The 23,687-nt window shown below is 40.1% G+C and overlaps 1 protein-coding gene across 4 annotated transcripts in view; it reads right to left on the bottom strand.

Moving 5' to 3' along the window:
• sbf2 (SET binding factor 2) overlaps positions 1-23,687 on the bottom strand; it is a 96,614-nt gene that overhangs the window by 51,173 nt on the left and 21,754 nt on the right. For all 4 annotated transcript variants that reach the window (XM_080027125.1, XM_080027127.1, XM_080027126.1 and 1 more), the window contains exons 3-6: positions 8,110-8,247; positions 4,848-4,982; positions 4,319-4,429; positions 1,773-1,878 (exon numbers count right to left, since the gene is read on the bottom strand). In XM_080027125.1, the coding sequence (XP_079883251.1) occupies positions 1,773-1,878; positions 4,319-4,429; positions 4,848-4,982; positions 8,110-8,247 (490 nt within the window). The remainder of the gene's footprint in view (positions 1-1,772; positions 1,879-4,318; positions 4,430-4,847; positions 4,983-8,109; positions 8,248-23,687) is intronic.

Genomic DNA, 23,687 nt, shown 5'->3' with positions numbered 1-23,687 from the left:
CATGAGGATGACCCAATAAAATTAAATGATGCACTTGTTCTCTAAGCCGATCCGATGACTTGTGATACTAATCCTTTGTGTCAACATGCAGAGAAAACTATTTTTACGAGTAGAACAATGATTTACAATGGCAAGTCATTCTGTGTCATGAGGGCCATTGAGTTACTCAAACAGATAATCCTGAATGTGTTTGCTGTGCTACAGAATCGTAGTCAAATATCATATTTGTAGTTAATCAAAGTGGGATTAAGGACAAAGCTGACTATTCCAACAACCTGCTTCTTGTTGCTACAACAACAGCAGGACTGACAACATACTGATTGAGCTACTCAGATGTCTATGGTCCCACATTAACACTAAGCATATATGGATGGAAGAATACAGTCGCTACTAAGAGAATAGTTCAACATTTTGGGTAATCGGATTTTACTTCTTATCAAGATTTAGATGAAAAGAATGATATCACCGTCATGTATCCAGGCTGTCCATTTTTTTTTCTTTTTCTTGACTTTAAACTTAGTTCAAACAGTACCTTTTCCAACACACATTAACCTTGGCCACATAAATAACATTGCATAACATACTGCACTGATCAATGGAAACAGGCTTATGAAGACTGACAGGTCATTATGTCGAGAATGTTTTGTTTTCTGTGTCCAGATTCGCTAATAAACGCATGAGTTTCACATAATAACCCCGATCATATGTACAGTAAATTGGCGAGTAACCCCATGTGCATGTTCCCCAGTTTGTCCAAACAAACAGAGATCATGCTGTTAATATACTCAGGAAAGAATATCCACTCTCTTTTAAAGCACTTTCTTTGAGTCAAATGAGTCAAAATGGTGGCCAATAATACATTTCAAATCAAAGTTTCAGGTGAATAATATTAATGGCCCTCTGAGTTATCACAGATGAACGCCTAGAGTTACAAAAAGTGAAGTACCGGTAAGATTGATTCTTCTAGAAAGAAACTAAAAATACACACAATAGCTGAGATCATGATTCATTACAAACTGGCATTTTGAAAGGAAGAGGTAAGTGATAGGTACACTCTCCAAACACAGTTGATCTTCTCTATCTATGAGTCATGGTAAATCAGGCGTGCTGTATCTTTAACAAAGCACGTATTGCATGTGCAAACCGTTCACAGAGTGAACTTTAAGCATATTGAGCAAACGCGTGAAATCAGCAAACTGCATCAAATCTCCATCATGTGCTCATTCCAGCCCAGACAAAATGAAAGAAACACTGATGGGACAAAGCAATTACCACATACTGTAATCTTGCCTGAGACACATTTAGTGTAGAAAATAATCCAAATTCTTTTTGGCTCATTGCAAAAGGGCCCCCTGATTATAAATTTACTAGAGTGCTGTAGTTTACAACCATGTGATTAGCAAAGTTGAACAGAGCCTCTAAAAAATCTGAAAAGGATCAAGACTGAATGAATGTACAATATGTCATACACATTAAGCTGCTTTATCACAGCTAAATAAGAATAAGAATACTACTAATTAAGACAAATGTTCCTCTGAGTGTCCCGCTGTCTAGATTATAACAACCAACAATAATGGAATACAATGTGGCCGTGGCGACCTGCAGCGTGAAATCTTGTTCACTCAATTAAATCTATAGCAGGGCAACAAATAAAGGGAAACGACACAATGACCGGGCAGCGATACAGTGATATAGTAACAACCAAGTGATAGTCTGTCTCAATAGATCGCTCACAATCTGTAATAAGTCATCTTCAAAGTGCCTGGACCCACCTAGCTGCTGGAAGATCAGAGCAACACTTTTGCATGTGACGGGCAACGTGTCGTTCAGAGGCGTCTGGATGAGCTGTCGGTCTCCTGCTCCCAGGCTAAACAGCTTCTGTAAAAAGAAGAACAAAAGCAGTAAAATGTCAGAGAACAGTTTTGGAAGATTTCTACAGCCTCAATGTCTATACATGGCCAACATCACTACGACTAATTTAATATACTGATCAAACTGTTTATGCAACATTTTGTTTGCACATTAATGTGTTTCAAATGTTTTGTATATTCTGGGAAGAAAACTTTCAGAAACTAAGTATTACAAGATTGGTAGCAATTCACACACTTGCTCTGAAAAGGGATGATGGTTAATTCTGAGACGACATTCACATTAGGATGGCCTAGAGTTCGATCCCCGGCCCCAGACAGGAGGGTGTTATTTGTAACATTAGTGGTGGCTGGTATTACATCTATGGTATCAACCATATCTACCATTGTGTCCTTGAGCAAGGCACTTAACCCCAAACAGCTCCATGGGAGCCGACGTGTAGCTGACCCTGCGCTCTGACCCCTTCCGAAGTGGAAAACTTGAGATGGTATATGGGAAAATACACATTTCAAATGTGCCCTGTGTACAATTGACAAAAAATTAATTAATTTAACTTAACATTAAAGGGAGGGGGGAATTGAACATTGGTTGGTTGAGACCTTAAAGATGTAGAAAATAATATTATTTAGTCAAGTAAAAATTGAGAAGTATCGATGGTCTCCATTCAAACAATTCTTAACATACCTGCATGTTTATGCAGGTATGTGTAGGTGCTGCTTTGACAAATGAGTCTGTTCCACTGCTGCGGTAACTGCCCAAAGGCGACGTAAGGACTTATGTTAACTGGCGTCATGTCTGGAAAAAGGCCAAATTCTTCCTGCGTACAGCACATTCCTTTAAAAACGATATCTAATTTTTACCTGAGTGATGTGGATTTTTTTAAAAGGTGTTAAGAAGTTATTTATAACCTGATTCAAAGCACCTCACCACTACTGATATTTGGCCACTAAACCGCAGCAAACAAATCGTTTTGAGCCTTCTTTTTATAAATTGAGGGATTTTAATGCACTGACATTTTAATAAATATTCCCCTAAACTGTTATGAACACAGTTTAAGTGCCCTGCTCACTTTTGCACTACCCTAGGCTAATTCAATATGCTCCGTTAAAAACAAGATGAAAAACAAGATGGGAAAAATGACAAGAAGGCTATGTCATAGAAAATGACCGCCTGTGGCTGGACAGCAATCTCTGGCACGATCTGAACATGAAATTCCCGATGGCTGTGAAAACTGACATAACTCATTTCTAGTAGCAGCTCCGTTGAGCTTAAGCCCATCATTTTCATAAAAAATTACATCACTGCCTCCAGGTCGAGCAGGAGTGATTAACTTTTCCTAGCCGTCGTCTGGTCTGGATGTGTGAGCAACAGGCCAGTAGTGGAACAGTCAATTGTCTTGAGGACTTTAAGACCCTGTTTCCACCTGGTATTAACATCTGACTTTTTGAATCTGGTTACAAGTGGCCAGCTCTCAGTCCGTGTGTTCCCACTTGTATTTTCAAATGTGACTTCTGTGTCTACTTGTGATCCGATTCCATTTACCCGCGCTGTATTTAAATCAACATGCACATCATTTCCGTTTGCATTGCTGTTTTTAACCGGTGGGGTTCAAACAAGTAAACATACAGTGCCACAGTTTTAATCGCATTTGCTATTAAAATGTATTACATGCGAAGATAATTACAAGTCTAGGTTGACGAGATAGGCTACTGTCTCATTTAGACAAGGAGGAGCGATGCACAACACTGCTTAGAGGGCTCTACATTTACACTCGCCAAATGCGGGAAGTATCATAGATAGTATATCAAAGTAAAAACTCTTAGGCGAGTAAGGTATTACGCCTCTTTGGCTGGTGAAATATGTGTGTTTGCCGGGCGGCTTTTCTAACGTCTTTCTGTATGCAGTTAAGATACTGCATATATGCGAACAGAATATTTCCTGTGCGCCTTCACATTAAACGCCTGTTACTAGCCAAACGCGAGTTGCCTTTTATTCTTAAGCAGATAAGAACAGGAAGTCGTTGCCTTGCAGCTCTCCAGTCAATAGCAGCGATTTCCGTGTTTTCAGATTTACGCAGTGAAATGAAAACAGAGGACAGAATGCTTGTCATTTGCAATACTGGCGGATGCAACTAACGTTCATGAGGCTTCTATAAAATCTGCATTTTCAACGTATTTCCGCTCAGGCAGGGGGCGGCAGTTGAGTAGGAGGTCCCTAATGTGGATAAAAACCACATTGGTGTTTCCACTACCAAATGAATGCAGACACAACGGTCACAACGGACGTAAACCACCTCCGAATGTGGTTTTTGTGATCCGATCTCAATGCGTCTTGAGAGTGTTTTCACCTGTAGTTAGAGCTTTATTCATGTCATCCGATTATAAAAGTCAGATGTTAATGCCAAGTGGAAACGGGGTCTCAGATATGCTTTGCCCCAGTTAAGACTGACCTGAGATCCACCAGCAACAGGAACCTGGAATGTAAAGAGGTTGGCTACCAGACCCTCCAAAGGGAAATTTAGGCTATCGACGTACACTGTGTAGATCAGACCCAAGCAGCCCTGAAAAGAAGACATGACACAACACACACATACAGAGGATTACTACTCTCTGGAGTCAGAGACATTTCTGTTAGGTTTGATAGCAGTTTATTAAAATATACACGAAGGAACAGAATAACCTATTTACAGGAATAGCAAGGCTAACAGTAAAACTTGTGGACAACTCAAGTCTGCACTGAAAAGATCAGAGGTGCTTATGCTTCTACGTCTCATTTACTTTATTGAAGAGTGGGCTTACGCTTAGGCAAACCCGGGGCCTATTTTTGCAGACAGTACAAAGCAGATTAACGTCATCTTGCATTGAGATGACGTTGCAAGATGAAAGCGATGATTTGAGGAAATATTCGGAGTACTCTTTGCCGATAAGATGTACAAATATTTTTTTGATGAAGATTTAATCATTTTGTGTCTTTATTACCCGGAATATTTCAGGATAATCCAGCCTGGTCACGAGAATGAGACTTTTTGGTGCAAACACTTGAGCTGGCTGGATCAGGCCATCTTCCTCCGCCTCCTCATCATCATCTCCATCAGCCTCAATACTCTTTGATCCCTGGAACATAAAAAATAATGACAAAGAAGGTATTTCAGTTGAAGAGTTCAACAAAGTGCTATGGACAACATGTCTTCAACTATAACCGTTGGAGCATGCCAGCACCGTTGAGCTTGTGGTTTAGCTTGTGAATTACACAATGTGCCTACAAATCATCACATTGTCCAAAACGTGTCTGGCATGTACTACACATAGCACATGTTGTTCGCACATTCTCCAGGGGGAAAATAACTGAAGTGCCCAGTGTTAAGCAGTGACATATTAAAACTGATTGATGTGTGCCGATATTATGATGAACTGTCCCCTTAATATCTGAACCACATTCAGATTTGCAACGACAAAAGTCAAAGTCATTTTATAACATAAAGGCTTATTGTACATGCAGCAGTTTCAATGTGGTTCTAATTGTCTCTATGGAGGATCCATGAGCCCTATCAGGACACTGATACACCAACCTCTCAGTGCTCATTCCTCACTAAAGCCTTTATTTACAATCTGGTATATTTCTCCAGGCAGTGAAAACATGCCATAAGTGCTTCAGTATCTCTGGACCAAGGGGTATGGGATCAAAATATCCCATTCAGATGGGGGTCACGTATCACCGTTATTCTTAGGATTTGGTTCAATTATTAGACAAAATACATTCCTCCTCCAACCGCCTGTCTGGACTCTGCCTGGAATCCAACTGAGCAGATAAGGATGTCAGTTTAAAGAGTGAAGATTGTTCAAACACCCTCACGTTTCAAGAAGATCTTCAGCGCCACACACTGAATCCAGGAATGTGTGTTTGTTTTTCAGCAACATGATCTCTTGACGAGGCCACATACAGCTTATTCTAATAATCACAGCTCAAAAAGAAGGTACAGTGGTGTTGTTTCTGGTAGTCAAACGATTGTATAGGTTAAATCGTTATTGATAAAGTATGTAACATACACCAAGCATCCACGTGTCAGGGTCAAGTGTCAATCTGGCCTACACAAACACGTCTATTGTGATGAGCTATTTTAGAGGAGTACTAAAGTGCTAAAAAGAGAAAAAATAACAAAAATAAAATGTGTTGATAACTCCTTTGTTAAAACAGGGACAAAACATTTGTTTCATAACTCCCTTTGTCTAGTGTGGCGTGCCTGCCTGAAAGCATAGTTCATAGCCCCATTAGTTTTATCATTGTAATTTTTAAAACCATCTCATGAACTTTCTTAATGAAAAAAAAAGAAAGCCAGTAGACCGTGAAGTTTGAATATGATCAGAGACCGGCATGATTTGATTGTTTTCTGTCACTGGCAGTATGATCGTTCAACTGTTTACACTCAAACACTGATTTATGTACAAACAACACCCCCCCACCTCCTCCCCCGCCATCTGAGGGGATATATGGTATTCCGTGTGAGTGTCTTATTATCATGCCTTGTAAATATCTGGCAGAGAATGCGATTTAATTCCGCTAGACATCTGCAGCATAAATAGTGACATAGTGACAGTGACAGCTTGTCTAATCCTGCAGAACTAATACAAGCATTCAAATGTAGAGTATGTTTGAAAACTTTTTAAGCCCTCACTGCTGGCCTCGTCAGTCCCCAGATAGCAGTAAACAAAACACTAGGTCCCAAAATCAAATCTGTTTTGAATGACAACAAAAAATTCCCTTCGCTGAGCCAATGTTCGAGGACAGAACAACAAAACAGGGATTATCAGAGCAAAGGTGTGAATACTAAATTAGGATGATCCGCTGGTCTTCAACATGTTTTGAAACAGATGAGGGATTTCGCCAAGCAGTGATGAGCAATGGTAAAATGAATGCGTTTAAGTTATTTTCTCCCTTTGATGGAAGAATTTGCCTGAAATCTTTCCTCCTCTGACAAAAAACAGGAAGAATGTACCCAGTTGTGCAAACAGGGGAATGTTTGTGTAATCTTGGTCTGAATCACACAACAAGTTTAAAATGCCCAAGTAATGAGCAATTACTACAGTGTTGATTCCGACTCTTTCCCTTTTTGAAAAGCTTACACATTTTTTTAGCAAGACGTCGGAATTTCGAAATTCACATTGCTGAACGAACAAATTTGATTGAAGACTGCCTTCCACATGTGAAGGGGATGTGAAGTCACAGTGGGCAGAGTGACAGGAGTCATCTAAGGCCCTTGAACCGAGTTTAACACAGTGAAACAATTAGCTTGGTATTCTGTGGGCTTTTTGGCAGGGAGAGGCAATAACGAGATCATTCATAAGTGTAAAAATGATCCCTTCCAAACAAATGTGTTGTAATCAATTATTTATGGCGTTTTGAGTGGTGACCGCTAATCTGTAATCAAACCCATGTGTGTATGCGTGAGTAAATCAAATGCAAAGCGCTGGAGGAGAGCACTGGTCCATCCACTCCTTTAATAACAGCATTAATCAGACAGATTACGTTTGATTGAAGGCTTTTGTCCTCTACTAATGCCTCAAATCCTGGAAGACATCATGCACACGACAGGCCTTCCCTAAAGTAATAAAAGTTCTAAAGGCTATGTAAAATGGAAAACAAAAAATAAAAATGAAGAACCATCACGTATCAATATCCCGACGGCTTCTGAGAATCATGAGAGACACACAATGGGGACTGATGCGACTCAGTGGTTAACACCTTTCAGCTCTCTGTACCGTTTTCAAATGGTGCTCCTGTTTACTCTAAACATTCCTAAAATCAAATGAACAGAAAGTGATTGTTATAGTCTGTTGTTAGCCCTGAAAACCTCCCCACTCAGTGAATTCTGGGACAAGCTACAGCCTCCTGTGACCCTGGAAAACATCAAGTTATAAGAGAGGATAAACAAATGAGTTCATACATAAATGAAAAAAAGGGGGGTGCCCTTGGCTCAGTTGGTAGGGCGTCCCCCCCATGGGCCTCGGCCAGCAGCGGACCAGGGTTCGATTCCAGCCCGCGGTCGTTCTCTGCATGTCACTCCCCTCTCTGCCCCATTTCAACTCTGTCTCTACACTATCAATAAAGCATACAAATGCCCAAAAAATATTTAAAAAAAAAAGCAAAAACTAACTCGCATAAAGATGTTTACAGACAACTCAGTCCTGGAAGAGGTGTGTGTGTGTGTGTGTGTGTGCGCGTGCGCATGCGTTTCAGTATTACCTGCAAATTGACCTCGGCCTCATAGAAAGTGAGGCAGGAGCAGTAGTGTCGGTCTGAATCGATATCTGTCAGCACAACAGTGAAGAAGGTGGGTGATTTTCGATCCCTGGACAGCCTCCAACCTCCAGGCTGGCAGAACTGAAAAGATATTCAATAAAACACAAAATTACATGAGAATAATGCATAATGATAATGAACACATCTCATATTCACAGCATCCCTGTGACTGAGCCAGCAACGAGAAAACCATCTTATCTAGAGAAGAATTATGCTTTATAGTCGTTTGATATCTAATCATATTTGAAATAGTTAAAAAGTGTACGCGGTGATTATGTCCACTGACACTTCCTTTTGGCAGCCCGTTCAAACCCTAAATGGACAGGGCATCAGCATATTTCTGTGGCTAGTGTAATCCCCCCCCCCCCCCATGGAGCGTAGACAGGATGTCCTGTTTCAGTGCAGCAATTACATCTGCTCATCAGAGCGGGAAGTGGCATGTTCAGCATTTATTTTCCTGGAAAGTCATCAGCCAAAAATGCCAGAAAAAACATGCCTGATCATAAAAAAAAACATTTTCACTATGGCTAGCGTAAAAAACACAAAATACACAGAATCTAGCTGCCAACACAGTAAATTAAATTATGCTTAAAAACTGAGACTCTGTTTCAATTAAGGATTCAGTCTCAAAGTTATTGGCTAAACCGGCGCAGACACAAGTGAGTAAAGTACTTGTGTTCTGAAACCCCCATGAGTTTGTCACGATTTTCCAAAAATATTCCTGGAATAACCAAATTTTTTCATATTTTAACACACAAATCAATTTTTTATATGCATGACAAGATAGAGATATTTTCAGCAAATTGCAGGCACTTAAACTCTAGAAAGACTAACTATAATAAAAATCATCTCAAACTGATGTTAGGTCTCATAGGCACAGCGTGAGTCATAATAGATCCAGAAACAAAACATCTGCAAAGTGTGGAACAAACCCATTGCAATATGGTTTCATAAAGCAAAATGAAAAACTACTACTGGAAAGAGAGATGATAGGTTAATAATAGATGACGGAGAAATGGAGAATTGATTGTGTGAGAGACAACCTCTGAACATGAGAGTGGCACATAATAGATCACAGGGCCAAATATGGGAGGCAGGCAGGGGGGCAGAAGAGTGTTTGTGTCTGGTCTCTCTTTGTTTTTGCTGGAGGCCCAACTGGCCCTGGCTCTGAAAACGCTGTTTAGACTGCTCCTCAGGGGTTACACAGGGGATCACCGGACACATGGAGGAAGAGAGGGAACTGAGTAAAGGAGGGAGAGTGGGTGAGGGCAAAAACAGATGGATTGATGGATAGATGGATCTGTGCACAGCCATAAATAATAAAAACCGGCACAGCAGAAAAAGGAAGAGGAGTAGAGTCAAAGAAAGAGAGCGGGAGCGACGGGGATTAACGGAGGATGAGAGGAAAAGAGGGGGAGTAGGGATTTGGATTGTTCAACCTGGAGGTTTGGACCAGGATGCCACCATTTTTCCATCAGATACAATAGCTCACAGGAAATCTGTTAAACGGCTTTGTGGTGAGGTGTGCGTGTGTGTGTGTGTACACATACACACACACACACACACACACACACACACACACACACACACACACACACACACACACACACACACACACACACACACACACACACACACACACACACACACAAGCCAGAAAGGACTCAAGGACAAGTGCAGATAACTGTGATCCTGTCCCAAACTATTCCAACTATGCCATTCATTGTTGTCAAGAAAGATATAAACACCTTTGGTACTGCATAGCTCCGAAGATCACAAGAAATATAACATCCTGTGTGTGAATGTTTGTGTGTGTGTGTGTGTGTGTGTGTGTGTGTGTGTGTGTGTGTGTGTGTGTGTGTGTGTGTGTGTGTGTATGTGTGTATGTGTGTGTTTCTGCGTGCGTGCGTGTTTCTGCGTGCGTGCGTGTAAAAGAACGCTACATGCAGAGAGCACGTGGAGGAGGCACAATGGTGAAAGGATTAATTGACTTCCCTGATATCAAGCCATTATCTCGCCAGTAGGTCTGCAGGGAGACACACGAGGGCTGGCATATGTTCAAATACACTTTAGGGAGTTCAGCGTTTATAGTAAAACTTCACATTATTCTGAGGCCATTGCATCAGGCGGACTACTGACATCTTTTTACATACAACTCATTATCTAACAAAAAGCCGAATGATCGACTATGTTAAATATTCCAGCTGGACCCAATAAGGACTTTATAAAGGGGTCAGTTCAATGAAATTAAAAACAAGAGTGAAACACTGATTCCAGGTATCTGTATCTTCCAAAAGCAGTCGGTCGACCACTATTAAAATGTTTGCTTATTTTAAATTTAACCTATACACATTTGATGTAAGCAAGAAAAATATGATTATGTTATCCAGCATGATGAAAATAAAAAGCCATTTGTTTTTCAGTCAAACAAAAACAGTGTGGCTATAAACACTAGGGCTGGGTATCGTCAAGGACTTTGCGATACAATACGTATCACGATACACTGGTCACGATACGATATATCACGATACATCACGATAGTCATGGCAGCTGCAGCATGACTGCTGCAGCTGCCATGACTAAAAAATAACAAATGCAATTCACTCTTGTACTTACTGTACAGGACACACTGAAAATGAAAACACATCAGTGTGCTTTTGTGACACAGTGAATCTTAAGTATTCTTATAAACAAAATTGATCTAACTTCAATAGTCAGTATCCTAGGCTCAGGCCTCACAGCAGACATGGGTTTGAATCTCACCAATGGTTGTTCTCTGCATTTTATTCCCTCTCTGCCCCATTTCATATCTGTGTATCTGCACTGTCAATAAAGCCTTGAAAAGCAAAAAAAAAAATATATATTTTTAGTTATAAAAATCGATACTGATATTGCGAAACTAAGAATAGCGATATATCGCAATATCGATTTTTTGACACAGCCCTAATAAACACACATTTCTGATGTTGGTCCTAGCAGGTAGAATGCATAAAGATGTGAAGTTTGAGATTCAAAGAACAGAATGAAGAATGGAAGCAATTCTACCAAAAACATTAAAAATGTTAAGCTGTAAAACTGTGATAACTACAGGAAAAATCTAGTCTCTGGGGCCTTTTTTTTCTTTCTGCATTATTGTGCTGCTGTGTTACATTCTGCAACTAAAGAAAGGGAATGACACTGGACAGGAAGACCATTAGCAGCAAAGCTAAGGGAGAAACAAGTGAAAGCACTGACTGACAGCTTTAGACACTAGCGGTGTTGTAAATTTTGCTATAGCATGACACATATCCAATGCAGTCCAACTGGTGTGAAGGTCAATCAACATGTAAGAAACATAACCTTTATACAACACACACACACACTTCTATCTTTGTGAGGATCATCATTGACATAATGCATTCACTAACCCTTTACCACAACGGAATGCCCTAATCCTGACCTAAATATAATTCTTTCCTATACCTGCAAACCAAGTCTGAACCCCCTTTTTTATGGCTTGCCATTATTATTTTTTTTAGTATAGACAATCATAAAATATGACATACAAGAAACAAGTCTGTAGCAACAAGAGTCTGACCTTTGAAGGTCCATCCCAAAGTGAGGACCATGCAATATGTCCTCATTCCTAGGGTCAAAAATTCAAATTAGTCGTGACAAACTGGATTTAGAAGAGAACACACACACACACACACACACACACACACACACACACACACACACACACACACACACACACACACACACACACACACACACACACACACACACACACACACACACACACACACACACACACACACACACACACACACACACACACACACACACACACACACACACACACACACACACACACACACGAAAGGACATCTCCCAATCCCGAATTAGACCTTAGTCAAGTGACAAAGGAACTCTGGGACACACTAGCTGTATTAATGTCAATGCCCAGTAAACTGCTGCCCCCCAGCTAAACCCTCTGCATCACATGCTGTGCTGCAGCCTGGCATGACTGACTCCAGACCAACTGCACTGTTCACCTGCTCAGCCACTGACACTGGATCTGCAGTCTGACCTGCAAAGCATCGTCACACTAGAGTGCCTGAAGAAGCGCATGCAACAAAATAAAACACTGAGGCTTTGCTTGATCGGGTCAGGGCTACATTCTTATACCGTGACAGAACATTAATGCCAGGGGGGTGTTGGCCAGATATAACTTGGGCGGCAGACAGTCATTACTAAGGATGACTCAGGACATAGAGACAGAGAATCTCAATGTTGTTTTACTCTTGTATGACACAGTCAAAACATGACTCGAAAAACACGTTTGCTCTGTTTTAAACGATGACCCCAACATTTTAGAGCAATGTACTTGGCAAAATGAAAACAGAACTTGAAGGGGTCATAAAACCTTTAAAGAGTTCCCGTTACCACATATGAGCTCAATCCCGCAAAATCACTCGTTCATTTAGTTAGGTTACAAACCCAAATGAAAACAGCCACTTAAGTTCTTCCATGTTTTTTTTCCTCCAGAGTAATAAAATGTGCATAGTACTAAGCTGTGTCCTCCTCTACATCTGAGTATCAGCAAAAATAAAACACGTCCAACGCTACCACCATGTCTACAATTTACAAATATGTTTTGGATGGAATGACAGCATTTCATTAAAAATAATAGAAATAAAAAATAATACATTGAAAAATAAGTATAATCACAAATCTTTGAGGTAATACTAAAAAGGAAAGAAAGTGAATGCACATGATTGAAATCCAAGTATAATCCTCTGAAACAATACTAGTGAGCTCAGCTGTAGACAGAACCTGGATGCATTGTTAATGTCCAGTCAGAGAATGTGGTCAGGAAACTTGGCAGCAGATGTGCACTAGTACACCGTGCACTACAATCATCCTCTTCCCTTTACCTTGTTCTTTCCCCCATTCATGTGTTAAAGAGACGCATGCCAGGAAGACAAAACAATGACGGAGAGTGAAGTGAGAGAGGTGTCAAGGGCCAGGGAGGGACTGCATTGGCGGGGGGTGAGAAGGTCAATGGCGTGCTGCCTGCCCAGAGAGCTACTGCTTTATCAGGTCTGCAGGATGAGCAACGGACAAAACAATCAGAGTCCTGTTTAGCGCGCCGTACACACATGGATGCGCTCGCCCTCCCACCTTATCCATCTCCAAGGTCAGCAAAAAAATAAACTGTCAACAAAATGACCATAACAGCACAGTTATCCAAATACTATTTAGTGGTTGCAGTTTGAGTAACTTCACTGCAACAAATCTTGTCAGAAAGCTCCCCCATTCCACCACCAGCTTCCCCACTGTCACCAACACTTCTGGTTTCCCTTTGCACATCTGTTATGCAATACCCCGGTCCATATGGTTCACTTTAGAGATAGATATTTTTAGATGACCATGATGGACCGCATAAATGTCTATTCAGGCAGAACTGGAAGAGTCATCTCACAAAATACAGCAAACTATACTGTACACAAAATTTCAAGCTTCATAAATGCCATATGGGTTGGAAATGTTACACCGGGGGGGGGATCAAGATGTATTTTTAGTGCCAATGTAAAGTTTTTTTTAGCTACACACAGTCCAGAATCATGATCATAAGGACATCTTTGCTGAAACTCCATTTCCCCAACATCCCCCAGGAAGATATATTCACTTTAGGGCGAATACTTGGGCTTATTTAAAAAAAAAAACATATATTAAAAACATACGACCATTTCACTAAATTCAACTTAAAAAGCAGAAATGCATAAAGAGGCACATAAACGGGACCCGTTAGAGAATCACGCATTCCTATGTAATCAATCCACTGTTGGATAGATTCATCCTGCTCCGTCTACTCTACTCCTTTAGGCTAAACATGAAGCGTCTGATGTTTGAGGTTGGCAAGAATGTCGCAAACAATAAATGGACTTCATTATGTTTCAGGTTTTTCTCAAAAGTAGGTTAATAAACACCATATCTTCCAAACATTTCTGAGTTGAATCATAGTTCAGGAAAGAATCGGCTGTGAAATAAAGTTAATCGTAGAAAATTCCCCTAAAGGAAAGTCCAATGGATTTTCCCGGCACGGTTTGCTAGGAGGTTAGTATGAAAACAGGCATAATTCAATAAATTCTCCTATTGCTGCGAGGGAATCTGTCAAAAGTGGTTGAGTGGTTGAGCGTAGAGGCACAGTGTACAGCTTACAGCATTTTAGCAAAAACAATCAATGACTTCTGCCACAGAAAGACACAGTCCATCATGTCAAAGCATGTTCAACTGGGTTAATCATAGACAGTGGCAACGCAGTTTGTTATTACAGTCTAGTTATTACATGGCCTTGACATACCTTAAATCTTGTACATATTTTTCACAACTCATGCAAGGTGTATTATGTTTGACAAATATCTGGCTGATTGGGTTTGCAACGTAAACCATTATGAATTTAGCTCAAGTATTGGTAGAAAAGTGACAATGACTATAGGTACAACAAATATTATGTTGAGTATGGATAAGAAGGCTTGGTCAGTTCCAACACTAGGTGCATATATATATTTTTTTTAAATAACTTATATCCAGTGGCAAGCGAGCTGTAAAAAAATGACAGGCAGTGTACAATGTCTCTGCTCTCCCACATGTGTGCCAAATATCAACAAAACACCAACAGACCATAACCTTTTTTCGATTCCAGCTTTTGTGACTGTCCTACGTTGGGTCTGCTGGGACTTAACTTGCCCTTTCGACCTTACCAAGAACCATGAAGCTTCCCCAGCACCTGCTGCAGGGTTCCATCTGGCCTCCAAAGCAAGACTGCCTGTAGTTGTGCAATTGGCTTCACTTCACCTGCATTTGCCTGACAGTAACCTGGCAATTAATCTGTACACATGTGCTGTATTATAGAGCAAATAAAGAGGAACCTGAAGTTGTGTCCCCATGTCAGGTGGGTTAATGCCAAGGATTCCAGTCTGCTACAGTGCCTTCCTTTATTTAAGTGTCACTGGGGGGTGCCAAAGTCAGACATTTTCAAATACACTTCTTTACATACAGCCATTAAGTGGAGAAAAAAAACACTGAAACATAGGGAGATATTAAGAATAAGTTTAAGTACAGTATAGTTCAATTGCATAAAAGTTTATATACTTGGGACCAAAATGGTATTATTAATATTTATTCAGTATTTTGGTTAAATCCAATTTTATCAACACCATTGCTATAGCCTTTTTTAGCCTGTATCAGCTGACGGTAGGTAAATAGGCTTTTTTTAAATCACATCTGTAAAAAGTAAACACAAAAGATCAAAACACTGCTCTGAGCACATGGAGTGATGAATGAAAGAGCAGGGTAAACAACTTTGTCCCGAGGTTGTAGATCAGTACAATGGCTGTCCTGCGTCAGCCTGCTGATCCCCGGCCTTTACAGCACAGTAAGATAATGGCTGATAATGACCAGGCTGCGGAACAGGTGCTTCCTCCGTTGCCTTGTGGGGGCCCGGGCTTAGTTACAGTATTTACCATCAGTCTAAATCTCACTTCTGCCCTTCAGATCAGTTCAAGCGCGCCACATGTTATGTTCCTCTCCTGAATACACACTCATTACAGTGTGAAGAGTAATTATGTGCAATACGAGTCAGTTTGTATGAACACAGAAGGGTGCTTTTGACAACATGTGAAAAGGTGCCTTGTTCCTGATTAATATTTTTGGATAAGATGTTCTGCTTATGAAACCACGCAATAAGCTAATGTTGACATGTGCCATTTTTCAAAAGGGAGATTTTATGTTCTAAAATTTTTTGAAAACTGGACTGGACATGCAAAGAGAAGGTAGCCCCATTAATGGAGAATAAAAATTGTGCTCACAGCAAAACTAGTAGAAAAACACCTGACCACAGGAGCTCAACATAGGGTGCTAATCCAAAACTAAATGAGGGATGTTTTCTGTGACAAACCTTAAATATGATGACTAACATCACACACCCTCTCTTAAAGTCATATCTTATTAAATGGGAAGGCACACACATTTTCATTATTTATGGATAGTGGCTGCAATTGCCACAAATGTTATGGATGCGTTGTACAGGCAAGGTAAAAAGTAGAAGTTATTTACTACACAGGGATCTATAGAGTAGTTGAGCCGAGCAGTTCAGGCAACTGGACAACTTGAAATCAGTTGAAACCTCCCTACTGAGTCATGAGCATTGTGCCACCTTAGGCCAATACATTTCTCTGGAACTGTAAGTGAAAGTGCACAAAAGAAGAAGCGGTAACACATTCTTAGAAATGTAAACATTCAAATGTATGCCGACGATGCAGTTGTTTTTACACAGGGCAGGAATACTCATGAAGTTTCACAAATTTTAACAGCAGCCATGACCCAAGTGCAAAGCTGGGTCAAAGATTCATGTCTCCAACTAAACGCAAAGAAAACAGTCTGCATGATGTTCACTAAACAGCCAACCAGCCTTCAGCAGTCTGGCGTTTACCTGGACGGTTTAGTTAATGAGTTTAAATATTTGGGCCTAACATTGGACCCAACATTAACATTTAAAAAACATATCAAACAATTAACAAAGACTGTAAATTTTAATATTTCAGACAAGTAAGATCCTTCATGACTACTAATGCTGCTCGAATGTTTTTACACTCGATGATTTTTTCACATATTGAATACTGTATAACCACATGGTCACTTGCTGCTGTCACAACACTAAAACCAATACAATCCTTTTTTAAAAAGGCCATAAAAATCTTTGACAAAAAGCCATTTTCGTTTCACCATTGCATTGTTTTAGATAAACATCATTTATTAAATTTTCATAACTTTGTTTATTTTAAAAATGCATGTTTTATATATAAAATTTTGCACAGACTTGCTCCTCCACCTTTGAAAGATTTTATTAAGCTGAAGTCTGCGAGTGGGACTGGCACCAGGGCCACAGCCCGAGGAGACTGTGACGTCCCATACAGACGTACTACATTCGGACAAACTGTTCTGTCAGTCAAAGGAACTAAATATTGGAATACTCTCCCACTCACAATAAGAGACTCACAAAATTATTCAACCTTCAAAACACACCTCAAACAGTGGACAAAAGAAAACCAAGTCTGTGACCACCTTTAAACTCTTTTATGTTCTTGTGTTATTGTGCCTTTGTATATGTATTCATTTTTAACCTGTATTTCTTTGCATGCCAGGGACAACAGATGAAATCTAGCATTTTTGCTCAAATCTGGCATTTTTACAGTTGTAAATGTTACAGCTGTTCATGAATATGCACTGTCCCTAACAAATAAACAAATAAAAAAAAATAAAAAAATAAAAAAAATATGTAAATGGTTTCTACTAAACCATAATTTCTCGAAAAATAAACGCATTCAAAATATATTCACATCACATGTATTTTGGACCACGTTTCATTTCTACAATGGAAACAAAAAGGGAACTACAGTATAACATCAAAAAGCTGTTTAACAGTCCTCTTGAAGAAGCTTAACTTTGAGATGAATAACTGAGACTGGGCTTCTTCATACATCACACAGCCATGATGACAAAGCAAAATGTTTTTGAGTTTTGAGGTCAATTAATTAATTTCTTTAACAGACAGAATGAATAGGAAACAACGGGTATGCGTATTCCTGCACATTCCTACATGTGTACGCGTAAGAAGAGTTACTTTCCAAGCCACTGGCCCTGGTGTCAGGAGCAGTTAGTAGATTTTTTTAACTAGCAACAGTGGCATTCACCAGTAGCCAATTAGTCGGATGTCTGGAGCCAGCTAGCTCTTTATATGGGAGGGAGGAAATGGAGAGCATTTGTCAAGTATCCCGAAACTCTGCTCTTGGACCTGTTCACCTGGCTACTACTGGCACCAGTTCACTACTACTATGTTTGAGCCATGCTTGTGGCTGACCACAGAGCTGACAACTTGTCATCGTCCCTTTAATGTGTTTTTGGTTTGGAGAGAAGCTTTTCCAACCCAACTGTCAGACGTTGGTCTATCAGGAAATAACAACATTTCTGACAGTGTATATGATGGAATAACATGGGAACAAACACTTCCTCACTCATAGAACTACACATACTGGCTGCTACTGTCTACATGTACAAGTTTAAGTGTGCACTTGTCATGGCTTTATTTCATCCTGTGTGTATTCCTATTTCCTGGTGAGCCCATAACCCTACAGCATGGAAAGTCCTGCTTGCTTGACAGCTCCAGCTTTGTTTTCCTGATGTGTTTAGCTTCACTGGCAGACGAAGCATTGATTACTCATGTGTGGATCTTCCTGACAAACACATGATTCCATTCTCCCGCCCGGCTGGAACAGCATCCTGCTATGTGGAATGCACTGTTTAGTTCTTCGCTCATAGTTTTACAAACATCATAGGACAGACGTGCAGCACAACACGTCGAGTAATGGTCACTTGAGTTGATCCATCAAGTGATACAATTAGGCTATGTTCTTACATCAGTCTGCTTTGGCACAGAGTCTGAAACTGACTAACAACGGCTGCTGAGTATGAGCAATGCAGTTCAACTTTGTCATGGTTTGCTTATCCAACCTGCTGAGAGAACAAGGCCAGATGATTGACTACTCAAAGCAATAAAGGTGAACTAATCCCAGAGGGCTCAGGTCCAGCTGGAGTCATGCGCTAAAGCATTTAGTTCTGAGACAATATGTTGAAAGGAGGAGTCAGCGATTCTTGATAACTCTTGTTGTCAAAATCCCTTTGTCAAAATCCGTGAATATCTCTACATGTCTGTACTGTCTGTGCGCTGGAAAAAAAACAGTGTTACTGTTCATGCACAGCCAGACTCTGTAAACTGGTATTTAAACAAAGAATATATGTTAACAAATGGGCCCACCGTAGCTAGCAACACGCCCGTTTACAGAGCCTGGTCTGTGTAATAACACTGGATTTTTTTTTCAGTGCACACACTAAGGACAGGTAAAGCATCTTGAGGAGATATTCACCGATTTGGACAAAAAGTGATTTCGACAACAAGCATTCTCCCGAATTGCTGACTCCAACTTTAAAAAAATCTCTCATTAAAAATGATCAGATTACATTTTTCCGCCAGTAGTTATATCAACTACCCCCTTGACAGGAGGAGTGTACACATTTTGGGAATAACTTGAGCATCCTTCCCGGAAGTGCAAGCAACGTTCCTCATTAGAGCAGGGGTTTGAGGCAAAAGGGAGGAGTTCAAGAAGTCAAAGTTCTAGACAAGAGAAATCACACAAATGTTTACAGTCTGGTCAAGTCAGGTCAAATTCCTTCATCAGAGGAAGTTGGAACCTAAGAGAAAAGGAATTTAAATTTCATGTCTTCACTAAAAACAAAATATGTAGGTAGGTATGTAAGGTGGCATGATACACTCAACAAAAATATAAACGCAACACTTTTGTTTTTGCTCCCATTTTTCATGAGATGGACTTAAAGATCTAAAATTCATTCCAGATACACAATTGTACCATTTCTCTCAAACATTGTTCACAAATCTGTCTAAATGTGTGATAGTGAGCACTTCTGCTTTGCTGAGATAATCCATCCCACCTCACAGGTGTGCCACATCAAGATGCTGATCTGACATCATGATTAGTGCACAGGTGTGCCTTAGACTGTCCACAATAAAAGGCCACCCTGAAATTTGCAGTTTTGTCTCACAGCAAAATGCCACAGATGCCACAAGCATTGAGGGAGCGTGCAATTGGCATGCTGACAGCAGGAATGTCAACCAGATCTGTTGCTCGTGCATTGAATGTTCATTTCTCCACCATAAGCCGTCTCCAGCAACTTCGCACAGCCATTGAAGAGGAGTGGACCAACATTCCACAGGCCACAATTGACAATCTGATAAACTCTATGCGAAGAAGATGTGTTGCACTGCATGAGGCAAATGGTGGTCACACCAGATACTGACTGGTTCTGAGTCCCCAGACCCCCAATAAAGCAAAAAAATGCACATTTCAGAGTGGCCTTTTATTGTGGACAGTCTAAGGCACACCTGTGCACTAATCATGATGTCAGATCAGCATCTTGATGTGGCATTTAGACAGATTTGTGAACAATGTTTGAGAGAAATGGTACAATTGTGTATCTGGAATGAATTTTAGATCTTTAAGTCCATCTCATGAAAAATGGGAGCAAAAACAAAAGTGTTGCGTTTATATTTTTGTTGAGTGTATATACAGTGTCTGAGTCTTGCAATTACAGTATCCATTTTTGTAGGCAAACAATTCCTACAAACTGAGCAATGTCTGCAATAACAGAACACCAAGTACAATAAACTTAGTTGAAAAATCCTAGCTTATCTTGGTCATCAGATTGGCTTTCTATGAGCACACATGATTTACTACTGACTTATTTTGTGTTTGGATGAATGTTTGAGGGACACAAAACATATCTGATGAACTTTTTAAACATATTAAAAGTTGCGCTCCCTTTTCTCAGAATGAAAATGTTACCCCGGACGCAGATACATCCTACTGCTGCAATCATTTTACTGATTACCGACTCTTACACTCTTCACTGCAGTCCGGTGTAGCCCATAGCTAACTCACTGCAAACACACTGTTTTTGCACTATTGATAGTGTGCTAAAAACCTGTGGCCTTATTTTTTTTTAAACAATATCTATAAGATTTAACAATATCTCAGTGCCAGCAAGATACTAAATTATTATACCAGTCTCTTGTAGCCTAACTTAGCCTGTATGCAAGAGGTGAAAACAGTCATGGGGTAAAATAAGACTATTAAGACGACTATTAAATCCTTTTTCCACATAACAAATGTTGGAGCCACCTAAATAAGATATTTTTATCATGATTAACCCAATGTACTATTTCCATCTCCAAAATTATAGATTGTAGGGAAGCATAAACGTGGTGCCTGGGTCGTCACCCTCGTTTTGGAGGATTATTTTGAAGGCTGGTTTAGGGTTTACCACTGACCACCATCCCCAGTTATTGGGGTCAGACAATTCAAATGTGTGCAAAGAGTAGAGAAGTCTTAATAAGGGATGAGAAAGCACTGCAGCAACAAACATTTTCCTAGTGTGCATGGTTGACTCTTGTCTATGAAGCAAACACACTCAAAAACATCTCAAGAGATAAAAGAATCAATTGGCCTTTGGTTGTAAAAATTGGCTTTAGTTTTTGTTTTCTCTCAGTAATAATTATGGCCACGAGTATATATATGAGTTAGCAGGGGGACATTAAAGCAAATGACCGGCATGGTATGTGGTCAGAAAACAACTGTGCTTGCCTAGCTGACTGAGTGGAACAGAAAAACCCACACCGCATACTGTGTGCTGGACTGGATCAGTACAGGATTTCTATTGTTCCGTGCTGCATCATCTCGCCCACAGCCAAAACATGTGGGACTTGAAACAGAGCAGTCAGAACATGAGGCTGAGACTCCTGCTGTTTTCACTGAAAAACACCTAAGGCTAAATATTACAAGCTTTTAAAAAATGTGAGGAGAAGTCATCTATACATTTTGAAAACAAACTAAGAAATACGTCAAGGAAGAAGGTGCGACAACTGGAGGGTTTTGAGTCAACAAACCCTTTGGAGGATGTTTTAGCTGCAGTGTTGAGAAAGGTCAATCTCAAACGGCTGACCAAGAACATTTTTAAATGTGTGGCATACAGATGAATTGATTTCATAATTGGTAGTCAAATGGATAATGAATGAAAAGTATGCACCAAAGGATTATTCTCATAACGTACAATTTGACATTTAAAAAAAAAAAAATCCAACCCAAAAGTATTGCCTTTAAAATTATATAAAATTAAAGCAGCAAATCCTCCAATTGGTGAGCTGTCGTTGAAATTAGTTTGTGCTATTACAACATTTCCCCATCTTTAACTCCCCGTATGGACAAAGCTCTTCTAACTGTGTGCGCTGCCTGAGTCTTTAACACATCAGCTGTGCTTAAGGCTTTTCATATGGCTGATTTGAGGCAAAGTAATCAGAGGAGATCTTGTGTTTTTTTCCTGCTGAGAAACATGGCTACATTGGAGACAGCCAGAGTGATTCTACTGATAGATGGTGGTCTGCAGGCTAAGTGTAATGGACTGACCCTCATGTTCAACAATGAACTTTGGGTGCTTTGGAATGTCTTTGTCCTCTTGGGCAAAGGCGTCAAGACATCCCTCTTCATCCAAAACACACGCACGTGCACACTTGCGCGCACACACACACACACACACACACACACAGCCAAAATAGGACAAAATAAGCATAAACTTTGACATCAGAGAAGTATGGCAATCTGTATGTTGTAACAAATATGCATCTAATGGTTAAAATTGTCTGAAGGGATAGGCAGTTTGAACAGGATCTTGATAGTTTTATGCACCACCATTATTACATGCAGAAAAGAGAATTAAACGAAAACCTTCCTGTCATAAATTGGAGGCATATTACTCTCACTGTGTTAAAATACAAAGCATGAAGGTTTGATTTAGGGGAAGTAAGCGGAAGGATTTACAACTCAGGCTTGCTGGCAAGTACTGTTACACGCAAAAGCATGATTTGGAAAAGGGGTTTGTTTTTCCAAACACCTACTAACGCTTATTTGAAAAGCATAAAGTCCATCAGGTTGTCTTACATAGTTGACATTATACCAGCCATTAATTAAGCCAATTAAACATGAAAGAAAATAGTGTCTGTCAGAAGAAGAAAACAACACAAGTGCAATACCAGAGGAAGAGTCTAAAACTGACTAATCCAAATTTAAAACCAATATGTTGTCTAAAAGCATCAAGCTATGAGCATTCACATTGTCCAAGCATTACACAAATGGTGCTGTCGATTAAAGGAGCAACCTAAGCAATTCAACAGTAAATGCAATTCCAGGCATTCCTTCCATCATTGTCCTTGACTGTAATCTTCAATACAGAGATTACAATGAGCATGACTAGGGTCACGAAGTGATCTGGTTGCAGTTATGCTGCCATACACGGGCAGAATCACAAAACTCAAAACTTGAGGTATAACAAACTCAAACAACAAACCAACATAATAGATAATAAAATGCTGGCCGCCGCAGCTTCACGTCCATGTTATCACTCGATTCAGGTTCAAATTATACTTAATGTTAATGTGTTATTCATTGTAGCAACTCGGCTACATTTGTTTGTCACGAGAGCCCACTTCCTGTACGTCATAATACTGAAGACAAATACGAAACAATATGAGAAACCTTGCTATTGTGGAGTAAATACAATTTTTCTACGACCACTGTTCTGAAAAAGATGTGCTCAAACCAAAACATGTTCAGCTCACAGATTTTGTGGATTGTTTACATTAAGAACGTTTTCGTGTCCCTTCTATACTACTACTACCTCCAGAACCTGTGTCCATTGAAAGAATACCAAGCTGACTGTGCCTTGATACCAGAAGGCGAGGTGATGGAAATGTACTAGGTGAGACACGCACTGACCTCCACCCACAGACCTGGCTCATCCATAACAGATGAGGATTTGAGCTGGTTCCTATCATCACTTGCCTGAAAAGA

The sequence above is a fragment of the Ammodytes marinus genome (assembly GCF_949987685.1).
Source record: "Ammodytes marinus genome assembly, chromosome: 1".
NCBI classification, from domain to species: Eukaryota; Metazoa; Chordata; class Actinopteri; order Uranoscopiformes; family Ammodytidae; genus Ammodytes; species Ammodytes marinus.
This window is presented reverse-complemented; position numbering and strand designations above follow the sequence as displayed.